Below are 23,659 nucleotides of genomic sequence, written 5' to 3' on the forward strand. Positions count from 1 at the left end.
AAACATTTCAAAGACTGATTCCACCTTACCCCAAGCAGGTCTGAAGTCCTCTTAAGTGCTCCTTTGTCCACATAGATGCAGTGGCTTTCCATGACTGAAATGCAACAGACATGTTCTGACACTCAATGCTTGAAAATAAGTGTAATAATTAGACATAAGGCTTTCTACTGGTAATAATAGTCTCGTAATTTTATATAAATCTTACTAATATAGGAATTAAAACAAAAAGTCATAAAAATGTATCTTAAATCAAGATTCTGTTGCTTTTTCAGGAACCAACAATGGCGTTTACCAGCAAGAACAGTGATCATTCTCAGCTCTATTTCTGAGTAGAGTTCCCACAAGCCATGGCTCTGAAAATTCAATCAGTCAGGCAGGTTAATAGTGTCGTTTCACACATAGTTAATTAAAGGCGTGTGTACAACCAACCTGTAGTTTAGAGCATAAGGCCAGATTAAGGTCAAAGAGCCAATAGAGACTTGAGATGATATGAGAAACCTAAACAAAAGAGAGCAGACAGGTGAATAGAGTAAGATAGCTGAGAAGAGAAACGGTATTACTCAATGTTATGGTGTTTTTGTGAATTTACATCTGCAAAAAGCCCAGGTAATGGTGTGGAAATTGAAAGAGCAACACTCACTTTAATTAACACAACACTCATTTAAAACTACATCTCATTAACCAACCAAAATTAGGCTGTTGTGTTACTCTGAAGAGCAGAAGGGCAAACGGGGAACACATTCTGCACATTAAGTATACATAAAAACGCTAAAGCACTTCGTAATGTTGCAAACACTTTTTAGCTGACATTTATGTGAGAACATTAAAAATAAAAAAACTAATTGGATTAGAAACAGTTATTCTAAATCAAAGCCAGAAAGCCACATATATTTGTTTTCTTTTTGCTTTAAATTTTTTTTTATCCTAGTTGTTTATTAGTTTGGTAAAGAAGCCATTATGTCTGTGTGTCGCTACCTTAATTACTCTCCAATTCAATCAAGCTCTGGGATAATTAAGCCTAAACTGAAAATCATCAAAACATCCCTAAAACATACCAGCATCCCCTAAATGTTTAGGGCTTGTTCTTTAAAATTCAGATTCTACACTCTAGGTTCAGTAAACTCAATAAACTTACTAAAACATTAATCTTTTGTATTTGTTGTACCGCTATAAAATAAATTTTTGTTATTCTAGGACCTCTGCAATGCTCTGATACATTTAATGTTTGTCTTTTTCCCAGCCAGATGATCCATAGTTATAAGTAAAGAATAGTGTCAGTATGTTTTTCAGGTTAGCTAAAGTCACTTTGACCTTAAGATCCCTCATAAATCCAAAAAGTTAAGATTTATCAAAATGTTACACTTTAAGACAGGTGCAGCACATATTAGTGAGAAGTACTGACTGTGAATGGAAACATAGCATAAACAAGAAGCCTCTGACAGTTTCAGAAGTACAGTGCAGTAATTTTCAACCATTTGCTGTGTTCAGAAGCTAATTAAGTGCCATTTGGCTAACCTTGTCAGGACTCAGGGAGGCTGTTGCACGTGGCTTTTTGCAGTGTTTATTAAGCAGGTCTTTGAAGCAGGAGGAGGGATCAGTAGGATCCAGCAGCCACCCTGAAACCCGTGGATCTTGGATCTGACAACCTGCCACTGCAAACAGTAATAAGAAAGCACAAAGAAAAGAACATCACACAGCATAGCCCAATATGAAAAGAGACTGGTAGAATTAACTGAATAAACCTCGTCTAGAAAAGGTTGACTGTGTGTTTGGAGAACTATTACAGAAACAGCCTGAGTTTGTTCCATTCAAAGAAAGCAAAATGTATTATGCAGCCACAATAATATATATATTTTTTAAAATATGTGATTTCATTTAATTTACACTGAAAAACCCAATGTCACAAGTATGCTTGGACAAAAATCAGTTAAGTAAAATGATTATGAATGAATGAAAAAAATTTTTAAAAACAGGAGTGTACAAAAACAAATCTTTTAAAAAAAAAAAACTGCTATAAAACAGGAAACTACCAAGAAAAGCAAAAGACAAATAAAGAGTCACTTCATCTGTCTGCTATAATGTAAGCAGCTGCTTGTATTTGTTTAAACTTTGACTTCAACTAGTCGTCCTCCTATAGCCCAAATCTCTCTGTAGGAGTACAAGATATGCTCCTTATTAAGGTACACTCAGAAGTAAATATATGTCACTTAAAAGCTCAGGTTAACTTTTTCTGAAAATTCTTCCAAACATCAACATAAACTTTAATAAGCCTATACATGTGAAGATACACAATGATCCTTGAAGGCAGCTGAAGCTGAAAATAAACACACAAATTGTGGTGTGAGAAGATGCGTCATCTCAAGAGCTATACCTTGTTTCCAGCTTAGATCCTGTTTGTATAACAGCAGAACTGTACGAAGAAAATCCTTGGCTTTATAGCAAACCACCAGTTTTGACCTTGACAGCACACATAGTATCATATCTCTGTGGCACACAATTTTAAAGACACTTTTAGGACTTCAGCATGTTTATGAAAGATGTCAAATGAATCTCGATTTATAGTGAAGCTCTTTGTCGTACAAAGGTTTCTCTCATGCAGACAGACAGACCTGGTAAAAGGCTGCTGAGTGTGCTGAAGTTGCTGTTGTGCCCATGGAGGGTTGTGCTCTAGTTTTAAGTAGACCAGGCTGTCATTCGGCCCCAGTGACCAACAAGGTGTGGCACAGCAAAGATCATTCTTCATCAGCACAAGGAGGCCACACACTGCTGGAGCGAGCTTCTATGTCAGGAATCAGAAAAGAACATGTTAAACAGAACAACAGGCATGTGTCAAAAAGGCTTTAAACCAAATTATTGTACTGGTAAAACCAGGTGTTTAACATTTAAAAACAAGTAGTAAATACAAAAATTTCCTATTTGAGGCACTTTAAAGCAGTATTACTGGCAGATTTAATTTTTTTCTTCTAGATGGTTGACTGATGAAGAAAACAACCCCTCTGGGGGATTTTACTAAGTTTCTAGCTGTAAAAATTAACAGAACAGCTACTCTCCCTGAAGTTGGAATTTACAGGTGGAAATCCAATTTGACTGCCTTTTATTTATGAATTTACCTTATCCATATGTTTAAAAAAATCCGTAAGTTAACAGGTAACTTTGGTGATTAAACTTACCAAAATGCAGAGAAGTGCACTGTAATTAGATTGTATTAACAGCAATTACCCTGGCTGCTTTAATACATTGGCATGTTGAATTTACCCAAATAGAGCAAAGAACTCAAGCCAATTATATGTAACGCTAACGTTCAGGACCAGTGACCTATCTTGCAATCTCAGTGTACAGGCCACTAGAGTCCACTCACTTGTTCACGATCTAATTGAGTTGCTCCATCCTGAAACATCATTGTTAGCACCACCACCTCTGCCTGCCCAGCCTGCTTCAGCATCTGCACTCTCTCCTCTGGGTTCAGCCTCCCACCATCCTTTATTCTGCCATCGGATGTCAGGCTTGTAGGGTGTGAGCCAGCCTTGGAGTGAGTTTGTAGCTCACTAGTCGTAACTACGTCATGAAAACCTTTCAGACCGTCAATGGCTGGATCGATCCTCAATTTGGCCAACCTACGTTTGCACAGTTTGGCAAAGAGGTTCTGTTTCGGAGCAATCTTTCCCATTTCATTGGAGGATTTTTCCAGTTTGCTCTGACTAATGGGCTGCGTTTGCTCCAGAACATGTGATTGTGTAGGAATTTTAAACCTAACATCTGTCTTCGGAGTGATTTTAAACTGCTGTTCTTCTGATGATGTTGGGCATCCAGAAATGAATGTTTGAAGTCTGATTTTCTTCACCTCGCTGACGCCTCCTTCCACCACTGTCCATGGTGAGGAACACGGCGGTTCCCACTTTGGAGGGTGACTTTTTTTATGGCTCTTCAGGAGTGGACTTACACATTGATGGTGGAAAACATCACATTTTCTTTTTTGGGGAAAGGATGGAGTGAGGGGAGGATGATGTGAATGAATCCCAGTAGTCTGTTGTTTTATGTATAGTTCTTTGTCAAGTGATGTTGTATTTGTGATCAAGTCCTGGGGCAAGGAGGAGAAAAGAAAGCAAAGCACAAAACAATAAAATCAGAAGGACTGTTTATGAAGATCTTATATGATGCTGTAGAAAAATATCCACAAAGAATGACATGAATAAAGACACTTTATAGATGCACAAATACTGTAGTACTTTGAAAAATATGGAAACCGTTGGAACCTGTTCACATTTTAAGTCACAACCACAAATGTTAATATCTTTAATGCACAAAAACAGCACATTACAGTGAAATGGGAGTAAATTGTCCATGCCTTTCAATAATTTTTAACAAATAATCACAAAAAATGCATATTTGCATTCATCCTGAAATAGATAAAATGCAGTGTCACCTATTGCCTTCAGATGTTACCTAACTAAGAAAGGATAAAAACTGAATGTGGGACTCAGCCCTCAGCACTGCTTCCCAGACTAGAAGTCAGACAGCGGAGATGTTGTTCGTCTGAGAAGTCTGCCTGAAGCTGGGACAGGGTCACGGAGTCAATTTCATACACAACACCAGACTCCATCTGTTCCCACATTTTTTTTATTTTTTCAGGAAAAGTTTGCTTTTCCTGTTTTGTTAGTTAAATTACATGATTCAATATTGTGATTACTGCAGTAATTAGAAATTAATTACATGAGCTTCCTGATAATAAATTACAAGTCTCTAAAATTCGCTAAGAGACGTAAAAGAGATGTGATGACTTTCAAAGAATATAATGAGCAAGTGGATGAAGGTGCATAATTCTGTACGGTTGTCAGCAAAGTGTTCAGTGGACAGGCATTCCTGTGAATCAGCTCCCTTAGGAGAATCTTCCTGATTTCCCTGTAAACACAGCCCGTTTTCCTGCTGACAAAGTCATGAACCTCCCTCGGGTGCTGTGCTACAGGATATAGATAGAAAACCAAGGCAGGCCATGGCCCGTAGCCGAGTGCTAGGCGAACGGAGCTGTGAGAGAGTGAATGACAAGGGAGAGAGAGAACATCCTCTGCTGATTGTAGCAATACAGTATCGCCTTGCACCTCTTTCTGTAATCTCCTTCCTCCCTCCATCTTTTCCACGCACTCCCACATCTTCGATCCGCTGATTTATCTGTAACGCCATAAGCCCCACCCTTTTGTTCACTTTGTAGTTCTTATCACAAAGGACAACAGCACCAATAACGTCGGGACAGCTTTTTAAGAACTTTTGGTGAACTTTACAGCTTAGCAAAGAGCCTTCAGTTGTCTGCGCGCTGAAACACTTCCTCTACTTCCCAATTTCATGCAAGACAGATTAATTTGTCAGTGTGTGAAGACACAGAGACCTAATCCCCTGCTGAAAGCAGCGATTAAAATTTAAGGACTTTTTGGATGCCTGCAATAACAGTAACAAGTGTCCCCAGAAAGAGGGATTAAAAGGCAGAGGTAGTGGTTGAGTAAGTCTCTATGAAAAAAGTGAGGAAGTCCCAAATAAACTACTTTTCGTGTTATTTTCCCGGACAAAAAGTTTTCACTAGAAATTTCAGCACATGATTAAAAAACCATCTTCATTTAATTTTTCATTGTCTCAGATTTCTGATTATATGCTGCTGTTTTGTTCCACTAAGACTCACCTGCAGTTTGCCATGATGTTGCTGGTTGTCGCGACGATCGAGAGGTCTGAACTCTGACCTAAGCGGCTCGAACTCCAGGGAAAGTGTTGGTACAAGACATCGCTCACCATCCGAGCCCTCTGGAAGAAGGCAAGTGACAGCATTTTTAAAAATCAGATCATCACTTTTCTTGCACATCGTGAATCAATAAATCTATTCTGTTGTGTAAGCATATTTTTTAGCAAGCATGTACGAGGCCATAAAGACAGCCGAATGCGTCAGCACAGTGCGACAGAAGGAGCTCTGCCAGGATTATATCAACCTGCTTGCTGCTGACGGGGAATCTGTACATGAGTTTGTGTGTATCCGTTGATTCAGCATTGTCTGTGCATCTTAGACTCAAGCTCCTTCATGTAGGTGAAAACTGAGGGAGCACAACATTATGTCAAAGATGTTTCCCCAGCACTGACATGCCATCGCTGACACTCAGCAGAATGGAAGATGGTGGAGTTGCACTGATGTTTGAGTTCAAATGTTTTTGTATTTCCCTACAACAACTCCCTCAAACTTTATTATTATTACTAAAGCTGGTTAGCACTGTTGCCTTAAAGTAAGATGGTACTGGTCCCGGCTTGAGCTTTTTCAGCGTGTAGTTTGCATGTTCTCCTGGCGCATGCGTGGGCTGTCTCCTGGTACTCTCGCTTCCTCCCACAGTCCAAAAACACGATTATTGGTTTGATTGGTTACGCTACAATAAAAAATATTGATAAAGCACTCCTTAGTGTGCTATCTACAGTACTTTCTTCTTGTTTAGTCTGAAACGTAGAGCAAAATAAACGATGTGCATCTCAATGTTCAATCAATTTTTAGTACATTTCTATTTGCTTCTGCTTTTAGAAGAAATAGTTGAAAAAAGCACTTCCTTTGATTTTTTTTTTTTTGTTCAAAAGTTACATATGTTTAAGTTTCTTTGTGTAAAGAGAATTTGAACAAATTTAAAGTATGTTTAAATTCTCTTTTGTTGGCACCAAAGTAAAACTTTTACTCTTCCCAGGGCTCCAGCACATTTTCCCTGTTACAATTTTGTACTTTGCAGGACTCATATTTCCAGAATCCTCAGTTCAATTTTAGCAACAAACACAAGAAAATAAATACATAAAAACTTCACTCTGAATTCATGACAATTTTTAGAAAGGTCAGTGTTTAAACACAGAACTATCAAAAACCACAGATAAATTAATTGGATGGATGAACTTTTAAACAATGGTCTTGCTGACCATACAATCTAAGAAGGAACATTTTTTCCATTTTCTGTTTTCCATACTTATCCAAACCTAGACAATACAAAATAGAATTCAATACTTTTCCAGACTACAGACTATATTCTACATTATTCACAGTCCAATGTAAAACTAGTTATATTTTCTATAGGGCAGTAATACAATGAATTTCTGTGGTATATGAAAAAATATTTTTATTCTATTGACTTGGGAGTTCAAAATTGCATTTTTAAGATTCTTGTCCCTTGAAAAAAGTAGGTTCAACACTTTTTCCATAGTATATAAATCGTTAATTCTTCCAGTGACTAATTGAACCAAACATATTCTCAGTTGAATTTTTATGGTAATGTACTATATTTTTAATCTGTTGATGAAAGCATGTATTTACAGGACTGTAGCACCCCCTGGTGGTGACCAGTGTATGTACAATTGTTTAATACTCAGGAATAAATGGATGATGATTAGTCAATTTAAGACAATGCTATTAAGCATGATGTTATAAAAATGCAAATACATAGAGGAAACTGAAAACAGGAAATTAGACAATAAATGGCAAATAAGAACGCAAGAAAACTCACCTGCAGATTTAGGCAAAAATCTGACTTCCTCTAACTTCTGAACATCTGTGTTTATTCTGTGTAAATCTGTGTCTTCAGTAGCAAAGCAGTTCAGCAGTTTGTGTTCGATGTTTTCCTCATAGTCTGTTTCTGACCTTCTTTCCACTGCCACAGCTACGAGGCCAAACCGTTCCAGGTTGTGAGAACTGTTGTCCTCCTGGATAAATGTAGTGGCTTCAGACTGAACTAGAGGTCCCTCTGAGAGTCTCCTCTCCGCTATATCAGCCACTGTCTGGCCTACGTCTTTTGTTACAAAGTCAATGGGAGGCAAGTGCCCCCTTTTATTTTCAGTTGTGTTCAGCTCTGATTGCTGATGTTTATCTACACCACCAGCAGCCTCTTCTGAGAGGTTAGACACACTCTCTATACACTTTACTCTCCTGCCTGAAAGTTCAAGGCTCTCTGCCTCATTGGCACTAACATCCCAGATAGCTTCGTCTTCATTATGTGCACTTGATGAGTTCACTGTCTCTTTACGTTCATCAGAGAAGGGTAATAGTGTGTGACAAGCTACAGAATGAGAATCAGGCTGCTCTGTTGTCGAGGGGAGCGTTTCATCAGGGGCTTCGACGTCTTTGAATTGACTGAACATCAAAGCTGGCTTTAATATACCTGCAGATCTTTGGGAGAAAAACAACAATTATAGAAATTTGAACATTGCAACTGTATGGTTCACTTTCTCTACTTCTTACCTGTTGCAAGGGGAAGTTTGTTGATCAGACAGACAGTTTGGTAGTTGGAGAGAAAAGGAAAATGTGTCGTGTTGGTAGAAGGATGATTCTGTCTCCTGAGAGGATGATACCACCTGTCTGGGAAAGTGAGCAGGGGGGTCTGGGCACAATCTGTGGGAGTCTGTCTGGAAACGCTGATGATAGGGGAACGCCTGAGGAGTTTTCTTCTGGAGAGAGGCTTGACCACTGGCAGGAGTCTGATGACTCTGTGTCTCGTTGGTAGAGTTATGGTCACAGATGGGCCTGGATCGCAGCAACACAGAATAATATTAGTAGGTATTCTAACATTGTGCAATGTCACCCTGAATAGGAGTATCCAGAGATCACTTACTTACACTTATTTAGCAACCCAGAACAGGGATTAAAACTTGAAACCCAGAAAAACTACCTTATCAACTACTTTCTAGACTCCTATTCTTCCAAAGCAGAAAAGGAATTAGACCAGAGGATATTTCCTTATACTTATCTACCAACCCTGAATAGGAGTATCTAGTTTATTTACTTTGGATCAGCATTATTAGCCTTTTCTTCTCTTGCTCTTTCCCTTGGTTTGTTATTTTGTTTGTATTTCCTTTTAATTCCTGTAAAGCACTTTGTATTGCCTTGTTGCTGAAGATGTGCTATATAAATAAAATTACCTTTACCTTTACTACACAGTAATATAACTTATTTATGAACCCTAGTTATGACATAGTAGAGCCTGTAAAAAGTGCTGAGCTTTTTCAACAAAACAAAACAAAATATTTTATTCAGATTTGAGGTGTTAGATCAATGCAAAGAATCATATCTTTGTGAAACTTAAAGAAAATAATGTGTAATTTTTATCAGCCATTTGATTCAGGTGTGTTAAGAGAAGAAACCCATCTAAAAGTAACAGGATTGTAGCTCTCGAGGATTGCAGTAGGGCATCTCTAAGACGAACCCTATTCTGTTAGATACGATCCACATCTTATCACCATAGGACAATAAATTGAGTGCTGTGCTTTTTGACAAACAAGTGAATGGATTACTGTAAATGAGGCCCCAATCAGTCTGTCTTCTGCTCCATCCAGCTATCACTTCAATGCCTCTAAATAAAATCCAGAGCAATTATAAGCTTTAATTAGACACCAGAGTCCAGCTCTGTATATTTTAATATCAGTATAAATGCAAGTGTTCTGTGAAGGCCTCAGGTTGCTATATATCAGAGATCTCTGTTCAATACATCATCTGAAAATGGAAAGAGAGGCACAGCTGCAAACTTACCAGGACCTGGCCCCAACAATTATTTTCTATCAGATCAGGACAAAATTGATATTGGCCTTTATATAAAATGCTGTGTTTGAAAATACAGCACACCATCCCCACATGATGAAACTTGATGATGTGGGAATGTTTTTCTTCTTAGTAGAAAAACCTGAGACTACCCAAAAGGTTTTCCTTTCCAACAATCCTAATATATTATCCTAATATACAGAGCTACAATGCAAAGGTTTAAATCAAAGCATGTTAAAGTGTAAAAATGGAAAAGTCCAGACATAAATCCAGCTCAGACTATATGACAAATCTTGTGTCTTGTATAGACACAAATGCTCTCTGTCCTCTCTAGCGGTGATTGTGCTATTTACAAAGAAGAATGGGGGTAAATGACGGGCCAAGATGTGCAAACCTAGTAAAACACACCCCAATAACATGCAGCTATTTGTTGCAAATGGTAAATCTACCAGAATTGAGAAAAGAGGCTACAAATGTACACCACACTACTTCTTTTTACTTGCAAAACATTTTGAAAATCTTTTCTTTCCTTCCACTTCACAGGAAAACACTACTTCATGTTGTTCTATCAAGTAAAATCTAGGTTGGTGATACAGCAAAAAACTAAAAGAAAAAAAAAACCTACCCATCATGACTTTGCAATATTTGAGCTCTATTGACATTGGACATGGTATGAAGAGAGGATAGCAGTTATCACTGAACTTTGGTCTAGCTAGGTATTTTATGGTTGATAATCAGTAATCTAATGGCCTCCAGTAGTTTATGTTATTCAGATGGAGCCAGATTCTGCTCTGCTGAGTCATGGCCATAATATCCAAAGGCCATCTTTTTAGAGAGGTGCAGACTAATAAACTATATTTATTTATGTTTATAATTGTCGAGAGACACAATTTCATCTGACTTACCAACAGGAGAAATTGTCTTTACTTTCCAACTGACTGCAGCTGCTTGGAGTCCATGACTCCACATGGGTGTAATTACACCTTTCCACTAACATAAAAACACAGTGTAAGCAAATCCAAATACATAACAGTTTATGACTTGTATGTAGGTCAGAATAAGCAAAAGCATTTCTGTACTGGATATTCAGTTGCCTTGTTTCATCACAAACATCTACAAAATGTACAAGTGGAATGACTTGTTAAATAATAGTAGTGCTCAAAGTACTAGTAATCATATATAGGCTAAAACATCAAACAAAGTTACGGCAGGGACTCGAAATGGATAGAAAATGTTATTTGCACACCAACGTAATGCTTATTTCTACTCTGACTGACTTTGCCTGCAACTGCTGGAGGAGTGCAGATTGCACCTGCGCTGATCCTCGGCCCGTAGAGCTGCCAGGATCTTCAGGGCCGCCTGGGAGAGTGGACCAGCGTACAACCTGCCGCTTGACTGCTCCATCTCCTCCCTAACACAGTGTCTGCTTCCTGTTGGTCTTTGGCTCTAGCTTTTACAGAGTAAAAAGGACAAGAAATACATTTCAGTGCTGCACAGACCTGAAATCTAAAGTAGAATTTCACAGAGATCTAAAAAAACATATGTGGGAACAAAATTACAATATTAAAACTCCATGTTGATTCAACTGAATTTTATTTAACAGATAAACACAAACAAGTAGAATAGGATAACAGGAAGATATGAATATGAAACAAAGTTGTTGTTTTTTTAGAAATACCGCAATATTTAAACAGAACTGCTCAATTTCCCCAAACTAATCATTATTGCCTTCACAAAAGAACAGTGGTTCAAACTTCCAATAGTTTCATCTCTATCGTCCAAAAGAGTAATAAGTCCTTATTGTCATAGCAGGAACAGAAGAGGAGCTGAGACGGCTGGAAGAGGTCCTCATGGTTTCACTGGTCTCCTCTGTTTGGTATCTTGTTCTCCAGATCTTCCACTACTTTCTGCAGAAGTCGTGTGTCCAAGTGGAAGAAGATGTACAATTCCCTTTCCCGCCGGAGGAGGGGATTGCGTTCTAGCTGAGAGCGCTTTGCTTTGACTTCTCCCAGGATTTCCTGCATCACTTGTTGTAGATTCTTCAACTGAGAATCAACTTCTACAAGTTTCAGTGTCAGTTCCTGTCGAGGGGGAGGAGAGCCATATGAGAAAGTAAAAGTAAATAAGGATCAATCTAATCAAACTATTAAAAAAATTGTTTTAGGTTTTTCACAAGTATTTTTCTAAACAAATGTTACACATTCACCACATTACATGGGCTGTTAACTGGGTAAGAGCTATTATTTTATTTGAAAACACAAAAAAAAATAGTTTGAAAGTGTTTTTCTAACTGCAAGTTTTCTACACACATCTTAGTTCCTGTGTGTTCTTCATCCAAAAGGCAGCCTGATGGAAACCTGTCCATGACTTGGCAGAAAATACTCTAAATGCAGCTCAGTAACACATGCCAACAAAACTGATGACTCACCACTACTAAGCAACACAATGTCCACGTTTCAAGGATGTTTGTTATCTACAAGTAGGACAAACTAAAATCTTTTTGACATATATCTGCAATGTTCTCTCGCCCCATTACAGTCATTGCAAGGTTGGTCCAGTCAATAAAAAGATGATCACTTATTCAAGCTATAGTACTACTACATACTGGCAAACAAGACTGTGCTAAATTTTAATTACTGTTTAATTAACTAGTTAGTCATAACCAAACAATGATTCTAGGGGCAAATAAAGAGTTCCTTCTTCCTCAGTAAAGTAATTAATTATACCAATTAATTCAGAAACTTGGTTATATGTTTAACAGAAATAACACAGATTTTCTCTAGAGACTCCCTTACTATGCAGAACTTTATAACCCAAAGTGTGACACTGCATCACACAGGTGCCAATAAAAAGAATGGTGCTACCAGCTTCCCTCACCCAGAGTGACCGATGATTGTAAAATGAACAGACTCACGTTAAGAGCTGGGAATAAAGCATGGCAGATCAAGAGAAGTGAAAAAGAAAAACACCCACCTGTGCATTGGGACAAAAGGAGTCCTGGTCTGCAGTGGCCGTTGGACATACCTGCGGGCCTAAGAGCAACTGCTGAAGTTCAGTGTATGTGGCCCTGTGGAGCGCTTCGCAGTCGCTGTACAGACGAGCGGCTATGTAGTGCTGTTCACGGCGGGCACCAGCTACTGAGTCTCGGCTCAATTGAATGTTGGTCCTTAGGTTTTGGGCTGCTTGATCCAAACCTTCATACGTTTGAAATGGCTCTGATCGACCGCGGTCTGACTCACGGTCAAGGATCTGAAGAAGTCTGAGAAGAAAAACCAACATACAAGAATGAGGCGTCATTTGTTAAAAGGCAAGTTGTGGTTAGCAAGGAAAATCTGTAGTTGTAGCAGCACAGAAGTGCACAAGCTCGTACCAAACATGTTACCAAATGGTTATTTTTATATCTACCAGAAGATGTGACCTAAAGAACAAAACTAAGTGAAACACGTACAAGCAAAATCCTGACATTTGAAACAAAAATTCCTGCTTAAAAGATGTTCTAAAGCAAATGTCAAAGGCAGAGACAGTAATCCACTCCTGAGGCAAAGATTAGAAAATAAAACACATTTTTTGCTTAGTTTTGCTGAAATTCTGCATGGTTTTTTCAATGTTGTTTAATCACATTCAGTTTAGCAAGTGAAGACTGACGTATCCACACTATATTTCAAACTCTGGCCACCGATCCTTTTCTCCCTCAAACTGAAAAAGTCTTACCTGCATAAGGCAACATCCTGGGAGCTGATGAATGGGTTGGGTCTCGGGTTGATAGCCAGGCCTGGGTGAGCCAAGGACTCTATTCTCAGAGATGATGCCTTGTCTTCCTCTGACAGTCTGCTATCAATTTCCATCAGTTGATTCTGGCAGCACTTCCACCTTCTCAACTCCAGCTCATGAGCCAAGAGGAGTAAGTCAAAGGACGCTTTCTGACGAAGTAAATAGTCACGCACCTACGCGATGAGATTGATGTTAGTCAGTTATTAAATTGTGAAGCACATTTCTAGTGTCACAAAATAGCAGAGCTTCAATTTATTTTGACAGGAAAGTTGATGATACAGTAGATAACATATGGCTAAATATGAGACAAAGCTTTCTGAACACCTGTTAGATACTGCAAAAAGACTTTCAGAATGCAGTGAAGGTCCACCATCCGGCAGGACAAAGACTCTAAACATGCAACCAGAGTTAAAATCGAAAAGCTTAGATCAAAGCACATTCAATCTAACAGATCTAGATATCAATATAATTGAGACTAAGTTGCCAGACTTGAAAACTGATGTTCAGAGATACTCTCTATCCAATGAAGAGTGGAACTGTTTTTGCAGACAAAAACAAAGACTTAAATTTCCAGATGTGAAAAGTTGGTAGAGATCTACTCCAAAGCATTTGAAGTGGAGCAAAAAGTGGGTCTAGAAAATTTTAACACAACATACGAATTGTTTGATCCTTGGCCCACAAACGGATTACCAAGCATCGCATGAATCCTAATATGGTATTTCAGAGTATATTGACCCTCCCAAAGTATTAAATAATGTGAAATCAGTATATTAAGCGACTCACCTGATCCTGCCTAGAAATGTAGTAGTTTTGCCTGGCAAGTTGCAATGTTAGGTCTCCCCTCACCACAGGAACATTCAGCAGCCTGGCCGACTCTCTGAGAGCAGAAGGTACCGGTCCATTAAGCAGCGCTTCCAGTTCAGCTTCCACAGCTTGCAGCTCTTTCTTAGTAACAACATCACGCATGTGCAGGGAGGAAGAGGTTGAAATGCTCTATGAGGATGACAATAACAGACACAAAGGTAAGTTTAAAAGACAAATCGGGATCAACAAAGCTTTAGTATTAATTTGTTTACAGCACATTGCATTAATTTATTTTACCTTTGTATGACGAGCCTTTTCTGAGAGCCAGTCCAAGCCAGCCTTGACAGCCTTCTCTTCTGCCAAAGCCTGTATCAGCTGGTGCTCAGCCACAATATGCGACCACTGAAGTCGGGCCATTTCTGTCCTCCTGTGCTCAACCACGCGACTTCCACTTTTACAATCAGTATTCTTCTCCTTTTCATCTTCATAAGAGCTGAGGTCAAGGACCTGGAAGTGCTCAGAACATGATGTCTCGACAATGTCCGATATGCCATGAAAAAAATGCTTCTGAGTGAAGGCAGTGAGCGTTTTTGTGTTGAGCTCCTCCTGATTTAAGTAGGGATCCAAAGACAGCTGAGAGAGGAGAACTTTTGGCTTTTGGGAAATGGAGGGCTTTAACTGGTCTGCTTTTTGTCTAGCTTCTGGCTGAGGGAGGAACGATCCCAGCCTGCCAACCTCATCTGTTAGGTTTTGCAACACTGCGTTGGTGTCAGCATTCTCTGCTCCAATCAACGCAATAGCTTCCTTAAGCTTGCATGCAGCACTGTCCAGCTCAGCACCAAGTTGCAAGTCAACATCCGCATGGGATGTGGCTGCTACCTGCAGCTTGTTGTAGCGCCGCTGCTTTAACTCCTTCTCTTTACACAGTGCCTGGATTTCTGCCTCCAAGTCTTCTATAGCCAAATCCCCCTCCACCACAAACACAGAGGACGAAGAACGATGTCCCAAGATGTTTGTGCTGCTCCCATCAGAAGGCCCTATGGTTTTGAGAACCTCCGCCAGGGATGTTTCATCCAGGATATGTTTGCCAGACTTCTGCAACTCCTGAAACGCAACTGCCTCCTCTGTGGTCAGGACGTTCCTTTGGTTGAGGGTGCGACAGACGAAGCGCAAGAAATGAAGGTTCTCCGGGGCGCAGTCGAACAGCCAATCAAACTCTGAAGCCTGCAGTGAAGCTGCACCAGGATATCCCAGACGGCCCATGGCCTCCACAAACTGGGCACCGTTTAACATGTTTAACCTTACACTGTGCTGCTCAGTCATCCAGCAGCACAATGCGTAACAAGAATAATGACAGTCAGAAGAGACAGTGAAATAAATAAATGTATTAATGACCTTTTGAATTTAGTTTAAGCACATGTTTATTAAAGATTAAATTAAGCTGATCAAGCAAAAGATGGTAAATTTCCATCTGTAGCCCACTGACTATAAAGTATCTCCAAATTTTACATTCACTGTCTATGAAAGTTAAGTTCATGTTACTTTTGACGTATTACTTTTGACTTTTTCAACTGTTTAATTATGACCACCTAAGTAGGTCACTGAAAATATTAAAATACATGATTTTACATCCTATGATAATTAGCGGGTCTGATACTTTTGTAGAAAAAAATATAATTGAAACTTCATAGATGCAAAGGCCAGTTAAGTCTGTCAGAGGTATAGAAAAACGAAAATTTAGGCAAAGTTAGTGCGTCTTTGTATGTACTTCATTTGATATTATCGGTATCATGGCGATAAGATGTGTAAATGTCATAGAATCAACTAGTCATCATTACATTAACACAACACGGCCAAACTGCTGTTCACATGACGCAGTCGATTAAAACTCTGCGTTAGCACAAATACTGACGTCAAAACATGCATAATACTCCAAACGAAACATTTAAACATCAAATTATTATACATTAGGTGTCACGAACAATAAACGTACCACCATTTATGATAAAATGAAAGGTCGTAATGCCGAGTTTAATGAAGAGTTTAGCAACAAACATTGACAACTAGCTAGAAAGCTACAAAAAGACAGCTGTAGCGCGTGAGTCTGTAGGTGACTTGAACGTACTGCTAGCTTGACAGGAATAATGAGTTAAAACTTTGGTTTTGTTTGAACTCAATACTTACAGTTCGACTCAAAATGATCCAATTTTATTCGTTAAAAGTTTCAACGGTAGCCTTCCTCGCGCCAACTTTCCAAACTGAGCGTCTTGACGTTTTGCGTCATACGTAAAAGGCTGACCTGCTTATTCAACCAATCACAGTTGCGTGGGGGGAAGCTCGTGTTCCGCCCACTGCTGCAAATAAATACAGCTACTAACTGACTTAACTCACAACCTCTGCTTATTTAGCAGCACTTCTGTGAGACTATATCTACTAATACTACTGGTAAGTCTGTAAAAACACTAAAACAAGTACAGCGAAGTGTTTTTGTTTTTGCACCTATCTCAGTTTTTATTCTGTTAACTGAACACGATTTTTATAATCCTTTTGAGTTTTTCATTTTTAACCAGGCAATAAATTACAACTGCTTTCCTGTGATCCTGTCTGTTTGATCTCTCTCCGCAGCCCTGAGTAAGTCACCATGGTTCAGGCTAAGTCATGGGTCATGGTCAAGCATTTCGATGGCTTCCCAAAGAACAGCGACTTCCAGCTCAAGGTGGAGGAGCTACCTGAGCCTAAAAACGGAGGCAAGAATAGATCCCTCATTCTGTTTCTGCAGGACTGAAGAACAGCTAAAAGTTATTTGTCTCTAATGTTGCTTATTCTAATAAAATGTGATCCATCTTGGTTTTGTTACAGAGGTGCTGATAGAAGCAGTATTTCTCAGTGTGGATCCATACATGAGGTACAATGACATGCATCCAGATTTGACAATATTACCAGTTATTACTAAATCACCTCAGAATAATTTAATTATCATGCAGTAAGTCTGTATTTCTCTTTTATTCAGACCTTTCAGCAAACTCTACATGAAGGAAGGGGATGTTATGATCGGAACTCAAGTGGCAAAGTAAGGAAAACTTTCTTAGACGCAGAAAAGGCCCTTTGTTGACAGATTTCAAATGTGTACATAAAAGAACTTTAAATTATGTTCACTTCCTATTTCAAGAATAGAATTAGTTTTCTACATCCTATATATACAAAGTTTTTGATTCATGAACAGTAGGTATATTGTTCAGTAATGCCAGTAAATGTTCCACATTTTGTCACCCTGCAAGAGTTTTGCTTTTAGCAAATTAAAGTCTTTGCTTTCTCAGTGGATTTTAAGGACTGTGTTACTGAAATATTCTTTGTCTTTCTTTTGAATGCTTTTATATAATACAAAAAGATATTTCTATTTATAAATCTACACCTGTTCCGAATGAACGCTTTGAACTTTCCACTTATGGTGCTTAACATGTGTAACCATGGTTGTTATCAGGTGAAGGAGGAGCGACTCGTAGTAGAGTCCTTTGTTTGCAAGCCATTAAGTGTAGCAGCATGATTTATGTGAAGGGGCATTGCCTCGTATAAAAAAAATATAACCTTAGTGCATGCTGCAGACTTATTCAGGTAGTAGCAAATTTATTCTATTCTCATCCATCTTGGAAAAAAAAAAGTTAAGTCAGCTAATTTCCAGCAGAGTCTAGCTAGTACTGGATTTACACATTTTTAGAAAAATATTTCGATGATATTGCAGTTTTTATATTTATAGAAGTGTTAATATTCCATGCTGTTATAATTTAAGTTATACATTTAAAAGAAATAAAAGTTGGTTATTACATTTCTCAACTTTTTAGGAAGTTGAACATAGTTTTCTATTCTTGGTAGACAGTTTATTACCATGACATGCTTTTTAATTTAACGCTATCCAGCCTTGTAATCTGTAAAACAATAACTACTCACACAGAAGAACATATCAGGGAATCTGTTCCATCTGTTATAGAATTATATTGATTGACCTTTAATACAGATTAAGTCAACAATTCATAATTCCCTTCTCTTTCTTGGAAATACTACTTCTATAGGTTTCCTCTGTACAACTGTGGACATAGAAAGTGTGTACACCTCTGTGAAAATGTCAAATAAGATAAGTGACTTCAAAACATAAAAAGACCTACATTCTGGACAAACAAATCTGTTATGGGAGGCAAATAATAAATCAATAAAGCGTGCAATAAATTTGCACACACCTAAACTAATATGTACCCTGCTGAAGCACCGTCTCATTCAATTCCAGCATTCAGTCTTTTTTGGTAAGAGTCTATCAACACCCCACATCTTGACTTGCCAGTACTTGATCACTCTACCTTAAAAAAGCTTTCCAAGTTGTTTGAGTGCAGTCAGATTGTGTGGGCCTCTAATTTCCACAACCATATTCAGGTGAATCTGTGGATTTTCTGTTGGATTTACATCAGCTCTCTGGCTTGAAGATAAATAACCCCATGAGCATCAAGCTGCCACCACCATATTTCAGAGTGTTGTTGCTTTTTTTGTGTCAAACTTCCCTTTTTAGAATCGCGACCCAAAACTTGATGACATGGCTGCACGTATAGAGGTCATTATTTCTTGATGCAGATATCTAGGGGTCACCTCTGAATAAAAGCAACAAGTGGCACGAAATCCTTTTGATCAGTTGTAACCAAACAGCTGTAGAGTATCATCCAGATGAATAGTGTCAGACCTTTTTCATTACTGCGTGTTGGTTCAGTCTGTTTATTCCTTACTCTATTTTTGACTAATAAAAATGTACCCCATCAACTCAAACACACTTCCAGCATAGCATAGCTAGTACTGAATTGAACTAAGTTGTAGTTTTAAATTGTATAATGTGAATAGATCTCAAGTCACTATCCAATAACTGCTGGTTACTGTTATTTGTAGATTAAGAATCTTAAGGTACTTCACAGTTTTTCTGTTTTAAAAGTTTTAAAAATGTGTCAAACACATCACATTAGTTGGCTCCACACTGAGTGAAGTTGCTTGCTAGAAAGCTGAATTGTTTGTTTTTTTTTAATGTTTTTTCTTTTCTTTTTCATTTTTGCATAGGGTGATCCAAAGTAAAAACTCAGCATTTCCTGTGGGAAGTCACGTTGTGAGTAGCTGTGGATGGAAAACTCACGCCATCAGTGATGGGAAGGACCTCACTCTCCTCATGGCCGACTGGCCCAAAAACGTGCCAATGTCGCTGGCTGTGGGTGCCATCGGCATGCCTGGGTAAGATGGGTGTTGGCTTCATTACATTTGTTTTAAGGTAAACGGGTACAATGGAGTTACTTGATCAGGATTTTAGTGTTATAATGGTATACTAGAGTTCCACCGTTCAGACTTTGCCTGGCCGACACCGATTTTTGGCTGATTCTGATCCAAACATGTGCCTCTCACCTTAATCTGTTTCGTAAACTTAAAAACAGTCATCAGAGTGCGTGCTGTTGGTGGATGTGTTTACATACCAAAAATGTTGGATGTTCTTAGTTTGCTGTTTAATAAAAAAAGCATTTAAAAGGCTTGAGCCAGCTGAGGGAAATTGAACAATTCAGATCTCTGACCGACTGATTTGTGCATCTTTATTATACTAGTGTAGCAAAGTATTCAGCTGTGGCTGACATAAAGACATAAAATAGAAGTTTCATTTTCAAATGGATAGTGATGCATTAAAGCTTTAAGTTCAGGGAGTACAATTGCCATAAGTGCTAAAAACAAATAGGGAAATAGATTATGTAATCTGCAACGGTTGATTCCAGCAAAAGAGAAATATAATCTACACACTGTAGAGGTTAATGACTAACTTTGTTATGAAAAATAAATAAATAAATTACAAGCTTCTATGCGTATCAGGAAAAACTGTTTCCCCATTCCCTCCTGTCTGCAGACTGACGGCGCTGTACGGCGTTGAAGCCGTTTTGAAAGTGCAAAAAGGCGAGACTCTGCTGGTGAACGCCGCAGCCGGAGCTGTGGGCACCGTGGTGGGACAGATCGGCAAGATCCATGGCTGCAAGGTGGTGGGTTCGGCCGGTTCAGACGCCAAAGTGGCTTACCTGAAAGAGCTGGGCTTTGACGAGGCTTTCAACTACAAAACTGTTCCTTCCCTAGAGGAGGCGCTGAAGAAGGCTGCTCCTGAAGGATATGACTGCTTCTTTGAAAATGTAAGCTGGTATAGCTCCAAATGTCTTTGAACTCCTCCTGTTTGAAATCTTGTTTCTAACTTGTTGTGGTTTTGTCGTACTTTTAGGTTGGGGGTCAGTTTTCAACATTTGCCCTGCAGCAGATGAAGGAGTTTGGTAGAATAGCTGTGTGCGGAGGTATCTCCACGTACCACGACTCTGCGTTCCAAACAGGTGTGTCCCTGTAAAAACTTCAAAAATATTCCTTTTAAAGCTTTTTGTTTTTGTCTTAAATCTACCCTAAACTTTAGTGTGTTTTATTGGAATTTGATTAAACAGAGCAACAAAATGCAGTGAATAAAAGGTAACAAAACTGGTGTATATTTTTCAAATTGTTTAAGAAAAACACTTAAGTTTGAAGTTCATTCGGACCTTTGACTCTGATACTTCTGAATAAAATTCTGTGAAAACAACAGGATCTTTCAAAGCCTTAGGGGTTTGATTAGTGAACAACCAGGATCATGACAACCAAGGATCACAACAGACCAGAATAAGATGTTTCAATTGCAGATTACCACAAGCCATGTACAGTCCTGGATAGAAACATGTTACAAATTTGGCTTTTTTAGCCCAAAGTTCCAGATTTTTTTTTTCTCCAACCAGATTTCGTTAGCAATAGATGGATTTTGATGGAGGTCTTTTTACCTTTCACTTCTCTGCCATTCTAATATGTTTAGATAGAAACATATCTAAACATATGTCATTTTTATGTCATATGTAAATCCCATTCACCTATATTTTGCAAAATGGTAAATAAAAACGTTTTCAAAGTAACTTGGCAGAGTTTAGTCGTAATTCCAAATGAGAAGTTGTGGCTACGCTTGAAAACTGGTGTTCTCTCGTGTTTCAGTATCACCTAGGTTGGGCTATTTTTGCAAAGAAAAATGAGCTGAATATTTCTGCTCTGGGTATCCAAAGCTAGAAGAGACATTTCCCTAAAACACTTATAAGTACACTGGTAGTGAAAGCTGGTCATAGCAGTGACTCAAGGTGCTGAATATAAATAAACGCCAGATTTTTATTTATGAAAATCTTCAAAAGTGTTACTATTTTCTTTCATGCCACAGTTAATTACACTCATACATTTCAATAAGACATGTCAAAGTTTGTGGTTGTAATGTACCAAAATGTGAAAAAAATTTAAAAACGTATTAAATATTAAAGGATCTGTGCATTATGCTTTTCAAAATGTTTACATATTTTGTACACTAGAGGGCGACCTGGACTTGCTAAAGTTCAACAAAAGCTGTGTATTATGCAGAATCCAGCTCTTGTTTCAGCTTTATAATGTTGGATATATCTTTCCCAGGGCCATACCCTCTAACCACCATAAACTGGAAGCAGGTTAAGATAGAAGGCTTCATGCAAAGTAGGTGGCAGAGCGACCATCCCCAGGGGCTCAAGAAACTGATGGGGTGGTACAAAGAGGTATTATTGCTTTTCGCTTTTTCCCGTGAATATTTAAGCCACGTGTCCTTCCATGTGAGCGTAATGTCTGCGTTGTGCCTCTGCAGGGGACGCTGAAGAGTCGGGAGCACGTCACCAAAGGCTTTGAAAACATGCCAGCTGCTTTCATGGGGATGCTGCAGGGAGAAAACATCGGCAAGGCTATCGTCACTGTGTGATGCCTCATCAAGGGAGTGACCTTCTTACAGAACACACTCGCAGTTTGACAGAGCAATAATAATTATTTATGATTACCCCAGAAATAAAATAACTACAAACATCAGGCTATTAGTCATTAATTATTTTTAAAATGTGAAAAATCTTCTTATATTCTTGTGCCTTTATGTGCAGTGTGAATGTTATGTCGCTGCACTGACATAATAATTACTCAATATGTATTCACTGCGAGGTTTTGTATTGATTAATAAATGGTTTTTTTTCCAGCAGAATGTCCTGTGTGTAATAACTTTCTTCAGTGTCTGAATTGATGTAAAATACTGTCAGGGGCAGGTGCCTGAAATATTTGCATGAGCTCAGTTACGCTTTCGTTGCCAACGGCTACCTTTTGTTTGAACAGCAAAAAGACTGCACATTTGAATTTCATTGGATTGGGGAGATGCTGAGGATCAGGTTCAGCGAAAACACGGGTTGGCCTTCAGGATTGATGTGGATATGAAATTAGCTCTCTCTCGGGCGTGCCGTGGTGGCGTAGTGGTTAGCGCGACCCGTATTTGGAGGCCTTGAGTCCTCGACGTGGCCGTCGCGGGTTCGACTCCCGGACCCGACGACATTTGCCGCATGTCTTCCCCCCCCTTCCCTGTTTCCTGTCAGCCCACTATCACATAAGGGACACTAGAGCCCACAAAAGACCCCCTGGAGGGGTAAAAAAGAAATTAGCTCCCAAGGCCTCAGGTCCAAACAGTTTTGTGCATTTGTTTTTTTCAATTACAAATTATTTTAACTCCCCTGCATTTAAACAAATACATTATAGGGGAATACTATATTTTGTCAGTATATTATTTGAAAAATAAAAATCCAAAGTGTGCAAGATTTGCTTCTGAATGCCAAAAATGCTGAATTTTTTGGTATTCACATCCATTTTCAAAGGATGTGAATACCAAAAAATTCAGCATTTTCACATCCATGTAACATTTTTTTTTGTTGAAATGTTACACATAACACCCTTGTTTTGGGGTTTTCTAAAAAAAATTTTTTTAAAAAGTCCCAAAAATGTCAGTCACATCAGCAACTTTAAATAACTTGTTAAATAATTACAAAAAAAGCTTTTATGTTGTCATATTGCTCTTTTGCTCCATGGTGTGGTTCTGATGCTCAACATGCCAATTGTTGGTGCTTTTAGAGGAGCAAATGGGTCAAAAGGGGGAACTCCAACTGGTCTGTTTGGGCTGCAATAGCTATTTTGTTAAACCATTCCACACACAGGCCAGTCCTGCCCACATGCATTAATGACCCTCGGTCATCTACCACCCAGCTCACCACCCCAACTTTCTTGGACAACTTTTGATAGATGCTGAGCTCTGCAGATCAAAACCCCTTTAAAAGCTGTAGTTTTGGAGATTCTCTGACACAGTCATGGTCCATCTCGTACTCAACCAACTCTTATGCCTGCCTGTTCTTCCTGTTCCTTACACACCAACTTTGAGAACAATATCTTGTTTTTCTAATAAGCACACCCACTAACTGGTTCCATGATCAAGAGAAAATCACCGTTTTTCACTTCAACTGCCAGTAGTCATAAATGTATACCTAACCCTTTTGTATCTTTTGTTGCATCTTTGTATTAAACCCTTTTGTATCTGTTTACTTAAACTGTGGCAATAGCTCATTTTATTGTCTGAAACAGCAAGCGACAGTCATTGTGGTTTGAACTTTAAGCTGTAACGCC

General features: G+C 38.7%; 3 protein-coding genes across 4 annotated transcripts in view; 1 reads left to right on the forward strand and 2 right to left on the reverse strand.

Moving 5' to 3' along the window:
* poln (polymerase (DNA directed) nu) overlaps nt 1-8,513 on the reverse strand; it is a 48,606-nt gene extending 40,093 nt beyond the window's left edge. Inside the window, exons 1-10 of the mRNA XM_032583981.1 lie at nt 8,237-8,513; nt 7,506-8,164; nt 5,669-5,787; nt 3,359-4,078; nt 2,610-2,779; nt 2,372-2,484; nt 1,516-1,652; nt 430-498; nt 293-353; nt 30-94 (exon numbers count right to left, since the gene is read on the reverse strand). Of these exons, the coding sequence (XP_032439872.1) occupies nt 30-94; nt 293-353; nt 430-498; nt 1,516-1,652; nt 2,372-2,484; nt 2,610-2,779; nt 3,359-4,078; nt 5,669-5,787; nt 7,506-8,136 (2,085 nt within the window). The 5' untranslated portion in view covers nt 8,137-8,164; nt 8,237-8,513. The remainder of the gene's footprint in view (nt 1-29; nt 95-292; nt 354-429; nt 499-1,515; nt 1,653-2,371; nt 2,485-2,609; nt 2,780-3,358; nt 4,079-5,668; nt 5,788-7,505; nt 8,165-8,236) is intronic.
* Nucleotides 8,514-11,105: 2,592 nt separating this feature from the next.
* Nucleotides 11,106-16,401, reverse strand: haus3 (HAUS augmin-like complex, subunit 3). 2 transcript variants are annotated; one of them, XM_032583535.1, is made up of 6 exons: nt 16,289-16,401; nt 14,402-15,415; nt 14,084-14,293; nt 13,241-13,473; nt 12,503-12,788; nt 11,106-11,610 (listed from the first exon to the last, which is right to left on the reverse strand). In XM_032583535.1, the coding sequence occupies exons 2-6, from the start codon at nt 15,395-15,397 to the stop codon at nt 11,386-11,388; spliced, it is 1,950 nt and encodes a 649-aa protein (XP_032439426.1). In that variant the 5' UTR covers nt 15,398-15,415; nt 16,289-16,401; the 3' UTR covers nt 11,106-11,385. The 2 variants fall into 2 exon arrangements, with proteins under 2 accessions (XP_032439426.1, XP_032439425.1); XM_032583534.1 differs by lacking the exon at nt 16,289-16,401 and having other exon boundaries at nt 14,402-15,427.
* Nucleotides 16,402-16,433: 32 nt separating this feature from the next.
* On the forward strand, nt 16,434-22,199 carry LOC116732929 (prostaglandin reductase 1-like). The gene is made up of 9 exons (XM_032583538.1): nt 16,434-16,549; nt 16,730-16,851; nt 16,964-17,009; nt 17,115-17,174; nt 19,193-19,360; nt 20,016-20,289; nt 20,376-20,481; nt 21,617-21,735; nt 21,822-22,199. Exons 2-9 carry the CDS (start codon nt 16,746-16,748, stop codon nt 21,930-21,932), a joined length of 990 nt encoding a protein of 329 aa, XP_032439429.1. The 5' UTR covers nt 16,434-16,549; nt 16,730-16,745; the 3' UTR covers nt 21,933-22,199.
* Nucleotides 22,200-23,659: the final 1,460 nt, after the last annotated feature.

The sequence above is a fragment of the Xiphophorus hellerii genome, chromosome 14 (assembly GCF_003331165.1).
Source record: "Xiphophorus hellerii strain 12219 chromosome 14, Xiphophorus_hellerii-4.1, whole genome shotgun sequence".
NCBI lineage: Eukaryota > Metazoa > Chordata > Actinopteri > Cyprinodontiformes > Poeciliidae > Xiphophorus > Xiphophorus hellerii.